Source organism: Coturnix japonica, chromosome Z (genome assembly GCF_001577835.2).
Source record: "Coturnix japonica isolate 7356 chromosome Z, Coturnix japonica 2.1, whole genome shotgun sequence".
NCBI lineage: Eukaryota > Metazoa > Chordata > Aves > Galliformes > Phasianidae > Coturnix > Coturnix japonica.
The window spans coordinates 15,417,667-15,430,547 of record NC_029547.1 but is presented as its reverse complement, the minus strand read 5'-3'; the positions used below and the strand labels follow the sequence as shown (position 1 = coordinate 15,430,547).

Below are 12,881 nucleotides of genomic sequence, written 5' to 3'. Positions count from 1 at the left end.
AAAATTCATTATAGTAAATGAAGAGCTTCTTCAGGGGACTCTGCCTTACATGTTTAATTGTGCACCTCTTGAACAGCATTTTTTAATGAAAACTAGAATACATCTACTATATGAACAAGCTGACAGGGTGTATGTCTCACATGTAATGATAAATAAGAAATACCCTGAGTCATCGTGTACAATAATGTGAATTAGGAATTGTATATTTTAGGCAATCCAGATCAATGCTTACAAAATAGGCTTTTTCTGTTTTTCCAGGGAAAATAATGAGAGCTGATTATTGGGACTTCCATTCAAGGTGGTGGAGCATTCTATGTACACAAGGTTTGTGCGAGCTTTAGAACAGCCTTATACAATAAGGAAAAACTGTTTTTTAGCCTCCTTTACTTAGCAAGGAAGACAATATCATGTTTGCCTCAAGCATACAACAATCTTTCCTACTTATCCTAAATCCCACAGGAGTCTAATACAGATTACTGACAGTGGAGTGAGATGTCAGGGTGCAGAAGGAAGCAGGTATTGCCTTGTACCAGTCACCACTTGCTGCTTATCTGACCACTTTTTAACAGACAGTAGCTCTTCTATGTATCATAGAGGTGAGTCTCCAGGAGTTTAAAGATGACACAATTATAGTTCAAATCATCTCAGTCATAGATCCTGGATATACAGAATACAGAAAAATGATGGTCCAGCCAAAAATCAAGAATGATACTGCATATTTGTACTCCCTGAATTGCAGATGCCACCTCTAGTTCAGTTACCAAGTTTTGAGTTATGACATCAGCACTGAATTTGCCAGCAAAAAAATTATACCAGCATAAATTCTCCAATATTTTAGAATATGAGAGATGTACCATTATTTGTATTTTTAACAGGTGAAACCTGAATAAAGACTAACCAGAACTAGAACATGCATTTCTCAGCTATAATCCAGTCCTATCAAGTTTTACATGTTTGCTTTAAAACTGCCACCCTTTTTTAGTTTGAAACCATTTCCCCTTGTCCTACCAGGACAGACCAACCCTTCTTTCTAACATCTGCACGTTAGATACTGAAAGGCCGCCCTCAGGTCACCTCACAGCCTTTTCTTCTCCATGCTGAACAGCCCCAGCTCTCAGCCTGTCCTCACAGGAGCGGCGTTCCATCCTTTGGATCATTTTTGTGGCCCTGCCCTGCACATGCTCTAACAGATCCGTGTAGGGTGGGCACCCCATTTTTATTTCTGTATTTTAACCAGAAGTTACTGCGTTACACGTAATAGCTTCCTTTTCAGGAGCGGTCTGTGTTCATTCATGCCTTTTCTGAGCACTTGTCACCACGTTAGGAGCAATTAGCACGTAGCTCTGTCCTGTCTTCCCCAGGCTGAGTGAAGACACGAGCAGGGACAGGCGGTGCAGCAGCACATCTCGATAAACCACAAACCCCACTGAGGAAGCCCCTCTGCCCCGCACACACGCACCAGTCACGGCAGCATTGCTCTGCTCCACGGCGTGTCGGAGCCGGAGGTCGCTGCTCGGCGCCCCGCCCCGCCCCGCCGCCCGCCTCCGCGTCCCTTCGCCCCGCGCAGCGCTGTGCCATGGCCGCCGAGCGGCTGATGGTGCTGTACGGGGACGACTCGGTGGAGGTGCACTACGCGGACGGGGCCCGCCTGCTGCTGTCCCCCTGCGGCTCCGAGTACCTGTACGAAGAGCCGCTGCCCGCCGCTGCCCACCCCCTGCAGCCGGCGGGGAGCACCCGCCAGCGGGTCCCGTTCGTCATCAGTGCCTACAGGGTACGTGACGGCGGGGGCTGCGGCCCTCGGGGGGTGGGCAGGTGAAAGAAAACAAGACCAAAACGCGGCCCGGCGGCAGCGAACGGCCGCGAGGAGGCCGCGTTCCGGCCGCGCTGCTGGCGCTGAGCGCTGTGCCGGACGGCTGCGGGTGATGGCTGCAGTTTGATTTGTCTTTTCTTATTTAATTAGGAGCAAATTCTGCGGGCTCTCGATTTCCGGAACACGTTTTCTTCTCGGCCGTATTTACCTTCTCGTATTATACCCCCCGAAAGAAAAAGAGTAAGTTGTTGTACACACGTACCCCCTGTACACGGACCTTCCCCAGCTGGGACAAGCGGTGCCTGCCTGACTCCGCACACCCGTGTGGGTGCGGGCCTGCCTGGCCTCGGAGTGCGGGCTGCGAATGGCGTTGATAACTCGGTTGTGCTGCAGACGTTTTAAGTCACAGGTGTAAATTGTACTCCATCCTTTGCACACAGGCCTGTGTATCCTTTATAGCTGAACAGCACACCTGCATCCCTGTATCCTCTATAGCTGAACAGCACAGATCGTACTTGCTCTAAAACCCCAGATATTTCACATCTGATAGAATGAACTATCTCATATATTGTTACTTTCCTGTCATGAAAAATTGTCCAGGTAAAATCCCCTGAAATACCATGTTCTGAAGGGCCCTTCCCATCACAGTTCCGCATCAGGCCTTACCTCCCCTGTGCTCGCAGAGATGCTCCATGGTGTGCAGCAGTGCGTGACCTCCCACCTTCCCCAGGCTCAGCTTCTCACAGAAGATGGCTGACTTTCCTCGCAGTTTCTAATAGTTCCTGCTTCAGGATGCAGAGGAGTAGCTTTCCAGAGCCACACCTGCCTTATGTGTTTCTTTGCTTTTTTTTTCCCCTTGGTTTAGTGTCTGCTGTTTATCTTAAGGCAAGAGCAGTATTTTCGTTGTTCACGAGATAGCACTTCCTCAGTGACTACTGTTTTATCATCAGTTATTGTTCTGTGGCCTGTGTTTTCAGCCAGTGCACGTCTTCAAGGCCTTTGCTGTTTCCCACACTTAAGCTGTGCAGAATAATAAGAGATAGCATTTACCAACTGCCGTGTACTCGCAGCGAGATCTCATAACAAGGGGTTACAGGCCTAAATCGGCCGGCCGAGGCCTTGTGATTTACAGGCTGCTCCCCACAAGGTGACGAGGGAGAGAATGGCAGAGGGGGAAAGGAAAAACTCACTGTCTGAGATACAGACAGCTTGATAGGAAAGAAAAAGGTTGTGGGGGATTAACAAGCGCACAAAGCAAGTGGTGCATAATGTAGTCGATAGCTGCCTGCTGACTGATGCCCGCCTTGGCTCTGTGTAAGCACTGCTCAGCAGCAGCACATTGGGGTGTGATCAGTTGTATTCTTATCCTAAATCCAAAACACAACACCACACCAGCTGCTGGGAAAAGTAGTTAGCTCTGTCCCAGACTAAACCAGGATAGTGAAGTGAGGCAAAGTTAATTAAACTGGAATGAAACATGATTAGGAACATGGATATTCTTCCCTTTAAGTATTTTTCAGAATTTATTTGAGAGGGTCTCTGCTTCTTTTTTAGTTTAGGAGGCTGTGATTTACCAAAGAAAAGCAGGCTAAATGTTTTCTGTGGAGTGATCCGTCATTAGGTCAACACAAGGGAAAATGGGTCCTTTTAGAGGAGAACTTGCATGTGAAAAGCACTCTGTCGGGACAGAATTTTCTGTTTTCAGAATGTAATTACTGTATATTTTAAATTGTATCTGACTGTTATCCCCCCTTTGGACAAAGCTGTAATCTGGGGATTGAGGGGGATGCAGTGTTTGTTTGGAATCATTTTTGAGACTCATCTGCTTCATCTTTGTAGAAAGTAAAGCACAAGGACATACACTGTGAAAATGCTTCACGTTTATTTTGGACATAGCTGCTAACCAAGGCAGCAAGCTGCAGTGGAGTATCACTGGAATAGATGAGGCTATTTTTTTTCAGGCTTCTCAAATGCTGTATTGTAGGATTCTAGAACCTTTATTATATCTCAAGTGCTCCTCCAGATGTACATCCTATCTGCGTCTTAGCAATAAGTGTGTAACTTAAGTATTTCTTAAGAAGCAGTTTGAAATAGAAATACCTGCTGTCAGTGGGTAGTTGTGCCTGGTCAGTCAGTTATGAATCTTTATAGTTTGTATGGATAGACATTAAATTACAAGCTTTTTGCTAGATGGAGTCCTGCTGGAACTGAAAGATGATACGAAGGACAGATGTTCTGAGTTCATGTATACAAATAAATACAGAGTAAAATGTTTTGCCATACATTAGATTGCAGAAGGACTGAGCAATTCCTCCATTGTAATTTCTGGCAAGTAACATCATTTTATCTTACAGCTCATTCCAATCCTTTATCTTGTATTAGATTATTTTCAGCGATGCCTTAGAAGTTAGATGGCCTGACCCTGTTACTGCTGATCTGACAAGATGCATAAGGAATGGCAGTGTGAAGATCTCATCAGTAGATGGTTATGCCCACCTTTACCTGTCAGAACTGCAGCAAGAATTTACTGTGGAGTTCTTATGTAAAGTCAGCCAACCATTTGCAGCATCCTCACGCTTCTCTCCAAAGAACAGCAACTATAAAACCGAAGATCAGTCTGGAAAATCAAGTAAAAATCCTGTTCCAGAAATATCATCAAAACAAATGAGAAATGATTATAAAAACAGTGAAGATGGTCACACTGAAGGTGAATACAGAGAAGCAACCAAACCAGACAACCAGGGAGACAGAGGTGGAGTTCCTTTGTTTTCTACAAGCTGTTCTTCTGAATACACATGGGTTACACAGCGTTGGTCTGTTTCCTCATGCCCAGAAGAATGGAAATACCCTTTGTCATTGGCATTAATGTGCTACAGCTTGCATACTGCTAAGAACATACTGAAGACCTGTGATGAAAATAACCACGCATCTATAGGAGCAGATGTTCTAACAGACCCCAAAGCATACGAAGCAGTATCTCGTTTGCCTGTAGCTTTGCCGATCAGCTGCAGAGCACCGCATTTACATAGGTAACTTATACTGTTTGTCTTAATTATTAACATATGTTTACAATTCTACAAGTATGGGCTTCAACCTTTAGCAAAACAACTGATGCCTAGCTATAAGAAATAAAACATTCAGCACTGTATCATTTTTTTAGGAACTTCTCAGAACACGATATCTGTCAAACCAATATTCTTATCCTTCAGTAATGTCTGAAGAGTAAGTCGGTCAGAGGGAAAAATACATTTTCTGACCTGCTTTGTAAATGAAAGTGAGAGTACTGAAAACAGCGCTGTGTGGGTTTGAGGTTTTTTGCCTGTTTGCTTTTTCTCATTTTTGAGAAAGTAATTCTGAAGGGAGACAGTGAAATCTATTCTCTGTCAGCACTGCTAAAAATAATTGAAAATTTCATTGTAGGCTTGAGAAACTGAGTTTAGTCACTAACATGCATAACTAAGGAACCAGAGGGCATTAAAATGTGTGGCCTATTTTCTTCTGAATAGATGTGCACGTATCTGTTTTGATCTAGACTGATGATGTTTTTATTTAGGATACAGAAATTAATGACAGGAGAGAAAAAAAGAAAAAAAAAAGTTGAATTTTACTGCAGCTTTTACTGTATTTTTTACAGGTGGAGTTTCTGTGACTTCTTTTTACAAAAGAATCAAGATTCTGAGTATTCACACCCTCAGCTAATTCACATTGTATGGTGCAATGGTGTTTTTTACAGGTATGAAGGCAGTCCACCTTTTCATCTTCATTTGTATTATGGGAATTAAACATTAAGGTGCAGCGTCTTACTTCATTCCTTTGCAACTCTTTGATAAACAGTGTGCTGCCTTTATGTAAGTTTATGTTCATTTCTGCTGTTTGTACACTGGGCTAGAAAATGTTTGCTTCACATTTTCTAGTACAGCGTAGTTCCAGGTCTGAAAGTGGGCATGCCTAAAACAAAGAGTTTGAAATAATGTTTGTGGCTTCTAAAGAAGTGATCTGATTTCTTGGAGGCTTAACTGAACAGCTGGAACTGCCACAGAGGCCACTGGCAGTTGCTTGACTTCTTTGCAAATCACAGCACTAACCTCAAAGCTCAAGTCTTCACTTTTTATAGACAGTTGTTGTAGCGACTGATGCAACTCAGCAGGGAGCTGAATTCTACTGAATTCTGTGTTTTCCTTCAAATGAGTTTGTTTGCATGGTTTTGATTTTGTTGTCTGTTTTTTAAATAAGACTTTTGTGAAATAAGCTTTTCAGATCTGCTCTACAGACTTTGAAAGTGCCATAGTTACTATCAGAATTTAGAAGTCTTTAAAGCTTTAATCTTTCTCCCTGTACTCTTTTTTTTCTTCATTGTAATTCCCAAATTTTGATCTCACCTGAACAAAGTGTTTATCAGATTTTTCAGCACTGTAATTACTGAAATCCAGGCATCTGGCCACACTGTTGCACAACTGAATCAATAAATGAGTTTTAGGCTTCAGAGTATCAATCACAAGAAAAAGACTGGTGATCTTAGTAAAAAAAGAAAGAAGGAAAGAAAGAAAGAAGTGGAACGTAAATGAAGATTTCAGGTTGTTTGGAAAGCATTCGGTCGTATAGGTCAAACAGATAGAGTGGTTCTTTTTTCTCTTTAGCACTGCTGTGTTTTTGGGCCAGTGGCACAGATGTTGAGGAACCCCTGTGAGATACCTCAACTAAAAAGCTCCATTTGGTTTTTTGAACGTGCTAATCCTGTACCAACCTCCGGCCCATGAAAATAGAACCTGGTAGTGCTCATCACCTGTCTGATATAAACAACTGGTATACATTACTGCTTGGGAAAGAATAGAAAAATGTTCACGGTGTCTTTGAAGTTTACTAACCTACATTTTCTGTCGATGGAGTATTTTAAGTACTTGTTAAATACCTGTTTTCTTTCTCTTAGATTTATCCATGGCAGAAGAAACATCACAGAAATTTATCCTGGTGATGAATCACTTCTCAAGTCAGAAGGAGACTTTCTGGGAAACTACTTTGTACATTATGCAATCCAGAAAGGAATAGAAAAGGTAGAAATAAAACTGTTCAAAAATATGTTCTGAATTCCTTCAATTTAGCATCTTTGCTTTAAAACATTTGGGTATGCAGTCTATAGTGAAAACCACATTGTTGTTCAGATGAGTACTGTAACAAATGAATCAAGCAATCTGTCATGCAAAGAATTAGATTATTCCTTCAGTTGCAGAATGTATTTTCATTGGTTGTAGGCAGAATAAGAAAAATATCTAGCATTGTAATATTTATTCCACAAGCTCAAGTAAGTATTGTACTGAGATGCAGTAGTATCTACTTTTCACTAGTATCAGTGAGTTTGCTTTTTAACTTCAATCTTTTTAAAATTAAAAAGTTTTAAGCATTTTCTTTTTTGCAGTACTGTACTATTTGGAGTCTTAAACTTTGTGGTTCTGTTCAGTCCTTGCCAAAGACCAGCAGTTCAGTGTGGGAGAAATGGTTTTGCCTCTCTATGGCTGTATGATTGCCTGCTGTTAAGTTTTGCAGAGTAGGTACTCTGAGGTACTTATGCAGTATAAATGTTGGAAGTAACCGCGGGAGACAAGTCTCATGCTATCATGGTCAACAAGCCTCGTTTATTAGGTGTTACAGCATCTCATTTATACAATCAGTAATAAGTTCATGCATATTGCAAAAGTAAAGCTCAGGATTGGTGATTAGACATTACTTCATCTGACCTTTGTGGTTAATCTTATGGATACTTTTTCTTTGCAGCTCTGTCTACACCTTGCTACACATCTTGCTTTTCCCTCAGGCCGTCCTTGCCTCTAGATACATATTTCATCTTTAGCTACATACCCTGTCTTTTCACATACTGATTTCTTCTCAGCTGCCTAGCCCGTGATCGGCCCTAGGATAGACCGTCTTTGTCTTCAGTCACGTTCATTCTTTTACAATTTAACTAGTGGAATCTCTTCATGTCCTTTCTCATGAAGCCATTCTGCATAAACACTCTCCACATATAAATATATTTTATAAAGTATATATTTTTAAAAATATATTAAAAAATATATTTTAAGAGCAATATCCAAATCTGAGCAGTGTGGTAAGGTGAATTCTTGGAAAATGAGGGAGAACTATGGCACTTCACTGAAGAGGATACCTGTAAGTCCATCTACATGTGGTGAAATGTGGTCCTCTTTCCTAGCAGGGTCAGTAAACATTTGACAGTCAGGAAGGAGATGCAACAGTCCTTCAATCTCTTTTGATCCATAAAATAATATTTAGTGTCCAGTGATAGCCATGCTTACTGGTATAGCCTTCTTTAATTAGGTGAAGAGGCAATCAGGAAAAAAATAAATAAATAAATAAAGGGTTGATAAGTATGTTAAATATGACCAAAAGATTTCTATGAGAATAGTAGCAGAAATCCTTCATTGTTTACAGTGATAAGTTTCTTTAGCGTGGCTTTTATTCCACTTCTCTTTCCTAACTCTATCATTTGATTTTTTTCCTCTGCATATTAAATATAAATGCATGTCCAAATGCATGTCCTTAGGCTTGGGTGTTTATAAAGCAACATTAAGGATTAATGTTGAATTATTTGAAGCTAGTCTCTATCTTGTAGTAAGGCTTAGTTACTTAGTAATTAACTTGTAGTCTGCTTCCTCTCTGGTAAAAGAAGTCTTTGGTCCCTACTGAGTGTATGGAAACTGAATGTCTTTTTACAGAAATGGATTTAAAGGATCCTGCTGGGTTGTGGTCTTTCCTTATCTTTCAAGCTTATAAATACTCTTTCTGTGCTACAGTGCCTCTATAAATAACTAATGTTCCTCCTGCTCTTTACTGCAGAGAGAAGAAAAGATGTATTCAGTAAATAGTCTACCTCCTGATGTTCCAGGAAGTCAGTACTCTATATCTTCCATTATTACTGAAGCAACCAAGTAAGTTATTTTTTCTCTTTTATTTTTGATACATTAATTACTCTGACTTTGAGAGGACAGTAATTACAATTACATGTGTTATGTACTTGGTTGTTAAGTGTAAAAATCCAGTAAGTTCATAATAGCAAAGAAAACATCTGTAACTTACAGAATGAAGGTCACAGCTGTGGAGGAGATAATACAGTAAGAACAGAATGTTTAATATTTTATGTTGTGTTTCTTTTCTTCCTCAGAATGCTTCAGTATTGCTACAAGACTAAACTATCATTAATTCACAACTTTCATCTCTGCTGCTGGAAAATGGTATGTAGCTGTAGATTTATGAACTTTTTTGTGTTACAAAGATGACTGTATGGGGTACAGGACCTAGTCTAGAGGGAATGGTGGTAATCAGATCCTTTAACCAAAGATGAAAAGATTTGGGAACCAGAAGCGTGAGGTGTTGATTTGTACTGGTGAAGCAGAAAGCAATTAACTGATAAAGGGAGATGCATGTTGCCTGGTAAAACATGAGAATCTCAGAAAGATACAGGCAGCTATGTAATGTAAGTAACATAGTAATAATGTAATGTTATGTAAGTAACATTTCTTCATTATTTTTAATGAATTTGTTTGGCTCTAGGTACCTGAGACAGATGGACGAGAAATGCTGCCAGTTTTGCTGGCTGAGAAGGTTAACCCTGGCATAGGAAGACTTCTTGTATACTCAGACCATAAAGTGCATGCTGCTTTTTGCGATGGGATCTCCTTGAATATGGTCTGGGATTTCAGCTCTTGCTATACAAAGATTCAGGTAACTCAAGGGGTGGAGAAATAACTGTTCTTAAGAATCTCCATTAAAAGCGGTAATTATGAAACAAATGAGGAAAAAAAATTTAAAAAGAAGATGAAAGATGTGACGTCTCTGCAATACAAGCTGGGATCTTTTGAGAGAGTCATAATTCAGTGCAGTTTTCCCCTATGGGTTACTCTCAAGCTGGTATATTTACTGAGAAACTGAGGAGGAAAAATATTAATGTTAAAGTGCCTGAGGATATAAACAAAATAAATATAATAGCTTGCCAAAAGAGCAATAACTGTGATGTGATGGAGCTGAAGTCTTTACAGTCAGTAGCAATGAAGGTAGGAAGAGCTGCAAATAATACAGATCTGGAAACATTCCTCCACACTTTCAGAAATAATTTACTCTTAAACAGTACAAAAAACAGTGTTGGGACATGGCAGGTTTTTCTTCTGCCCTCCCCTATGTTTGTGATAGCAGGCCATAAGAAATTCTGTCCTTATCAAAAAGCACACTCCAAATGTTTAAAGTGCAGTGTTCACATATAGTTAATAGCTTAAATAGCAAATGGTATTACTGTCCTTTACTTCTTCTTCAGACTGCAGCATAATTATTTTCTTTCCTAAGGTAAATGAAGATGTAGGCTGGTGTAAATTAACTACTCCTGATGGGGTACAGCAGCTAATCCAAATCAGGCACCCTGGAATCTATGAAAGGTATAAGTAATCTAAAAAAAAGTGAAATAGCAAACAGTTTTAAGCAAGCTCTTTTATATAAAGAAATGGTAGTTACTGGAAATACATGGGGGGAGGGGAAACATGCCCAAGTTTGTAATGATAAATAACACATATCTGGCAAAGATTTGAGACCTGTATGACTCAGAATTTCTGTATATGGATTACTGTATATAAAAAACAAAGCCTCAAACTAGAGCTACAACTTGGCACTCAAATCAGTGGGTAAGCAAAATTAATAAGTGTTTGTGCTGTATGAAGCTGGCATGTAGAGCTGGAGTAATGCTTAATCCAATTTTTGCTTTATTACAGACACTGAGCTCCACCTACATACTGCTTTCCCTAATCTACTTGCTCTATTTACAGCCTCATTATGGGAATCATCCGAACCTTGCTGCACTGCATTCTAGCAAGCTGATACCCACACACAAATTAATGTTTGTATACTGTTCGTTACAGATCAGATGGCTTTGTTATCATTTTCTCTAGAATGCAGAAAACAGCATGGCATAACTGTGTAATAGCTCTAACATAGATTCAAACGTTAAGGGGAAAAAGATAAAAGGAAATTTTAAAAAGGCAAAGAATCAGAGGAAAAGCTTGATTTTCAGTCATGTTTTTTTCTTTCAAATCCAGTCTTATTTCTTAATACTTTTTGCAGAGTGGGGGGATGTAGCTTGAATTAGTAGAGTCTGCATTTCTCATCTAAATAACTACTTTTTGTCAAATTTCATGTTAATGTAGGTACATCAGAACAGTAATAGGATGGTGCAGAAGTTTGAATGAAAGCGAGGAGACTCCTGAATTTACTACACACACTGTAACCGAAGAAAATTGGTACTCTTTTTTATGCTAAATAAATGACTATAAATAATGCTAAGAATGATAAAACTCAGTGAGACTACAAACTGAAATGTATAGACTGCATTTCCTAAGAACCAGCAATGAAAACTGTAAATCCATTTATTTTCTGTGGTTCTGATTTTCTCTTTCAATCCTTAAAATGTACATAAAGTTAAGTTCTAGATGGAACTAGATAGATTTCCATGCTGTTTCTTCCTGCCATACTTAAAAATCTCCGCTGGAAAAAGAATCATGTTACCAAAGTAATATCTTGCAAAGTGAAAATGAGATTCCAGACATCTTTTAACAGAACACCAAGATGTGCAAAGTAATACGTAGAACTTTTATGTGGCATCCAGATCTATTGCAAACATGCTTGTCCTTTATGATCTGTGCTCATGGCCAAAGGACTACTGGCATAATACACAACACATTCATGCAATGACAGATGTGATAACTGAAACTGATCATATTTGCACTTGTTATGCATTTTAGAGCAGATAAAGTAGCTGATGAAACAAATATATATGTGTGTATATGTATGTGTGTGTTTGTACTTACATACAGGAAGGAAGCTGTTTATTGAGCTGAGCCCTAATTTTTTGAATTATCAATTAATATTAATTAATGGTTGATAGGAAAAAAAAAAACATTTCTGTTGTGTCTTTTTTATTTTTCCACTTGAAATACTCTACTTCTTGAATATTTCTGAGAAACTATTAAAATCTGATGTACAGAAACATGGCTGAGAAGCCTTTTAGATAATATTCTAATAACCTTTCTTTTCTTGGACAGGTCTGCTGATGCTGAGCTTCAAAAAATACAGAGATTTAATTGTATCCTTTTGAAAGCTATGAGCATTTTCATGTCCGTACTCATATGAACTTCATCTCTATATTCAGAGCTGCCTTTTTAGAACATCAGTGTCCCTCTCATCTCCTTTTATTGCTTTGCCTGCTTCCAAAAATTACCTTTTGATGCTACATATGAACTCACAAACTCCAGTATATGACATCAAAAGTTTCATTTGTGAAGTACCTGTCAGGTGAGCAGAGGCCTTAGATAATGGTTATGGATGTTTTAGTGTACTCGTTTTTCAGTTTTAACTACTGTGGTGTAAAATGTGAGCCTCTGTAATGCAGAGTGGTGGTTAAAATACAGAGAAGCTTTTTTGTTATCCATATTGGTGGAAGACTATTTTTCTTAACAAAGTAATGCCAGTTCTGTTGGATAACTGCAATGTTCTGGAAGGGACGTCTGCTGCAAAAAACAGCCCGTCTGCCAAAAAATCAGAAAGTGGGACCGATCCTGAGGAAATGTGTGAAGGACACGTTTTGGAGGCTCTGCAAAATACCTCCAGAATAATTCAAGACATTGAATCTCTTCTTGCCAGAGCTGGGAAGTGAAGGCCTTTGGAGTGTCCCAGCTGTCTGAAGGGCCTGGGTGTGTTGTGGGGAAGGACGGGCTGCGGCAGCTTCATGTGTGATGGGGTGGGAATGGGCAGTGCGATGGGGCACGGTGAATGCAGCAGGGCCGGTCTGTCAGAGCTGGTTTAAGTGTAGGATCATACTGAGTGCCCGCTGGGACGGGGTAACTTCACTGTGGGACAGACTTGATACCAGTTGCGCAGATGATGGTGGGTGAGGATGGGGAGCTTTATCACTGAAAGCGTCCTCAGAAGTTGCACCAAGTAGTGAAGTACTGAATAAAGTTGCCCAAACGGTTCTTATTTATTACTTTCTAATAAAATACGTCTCCAAAAAGCGCTCAGCCCG

The 12,881-nt window shown here is 39.9% G+C and overlaps 1 protein-coding gene across 1 annotated transcript; it reads left to right on the top strand.

Moving 5' to 3' along the window:
- The first annotated feature begins 1,530 nt into the window (after nt 1-1,530).
- Nucleotides 1,531-12,871, top strand: CZH5orf34 (chromosome Z C5orf34 homolog). Its single transcript, XM_015848657.2, has 12 exons — nt 1,531-1,771; nt 1,961-2,050; nt 4,193-4,839; nt 5,445-5,543; nt 6,738-6,861; nt 8,657-8,748; nt 8,982-9,051; nt 9,371-9,541; nt 10,157-10,245; nt 11,008-11,100; nt 11,902-11,942; nt 12,328-12,871. The coding sequence occupies exons 1-12, from the start codon at nt 1,577-1,579 to the stop codon at nt 12,510-12,512; spliced, it is 1,896 nt and encodes a 631-aa protein (XP_015704143.1). The 5' UTR covers nt 1,531-1,576; the 3' UTR covers nt 12,513-12,871.
- The last annotated feature ends 10 nt before the right edge of the window (nt 12,872-12,881 follow it).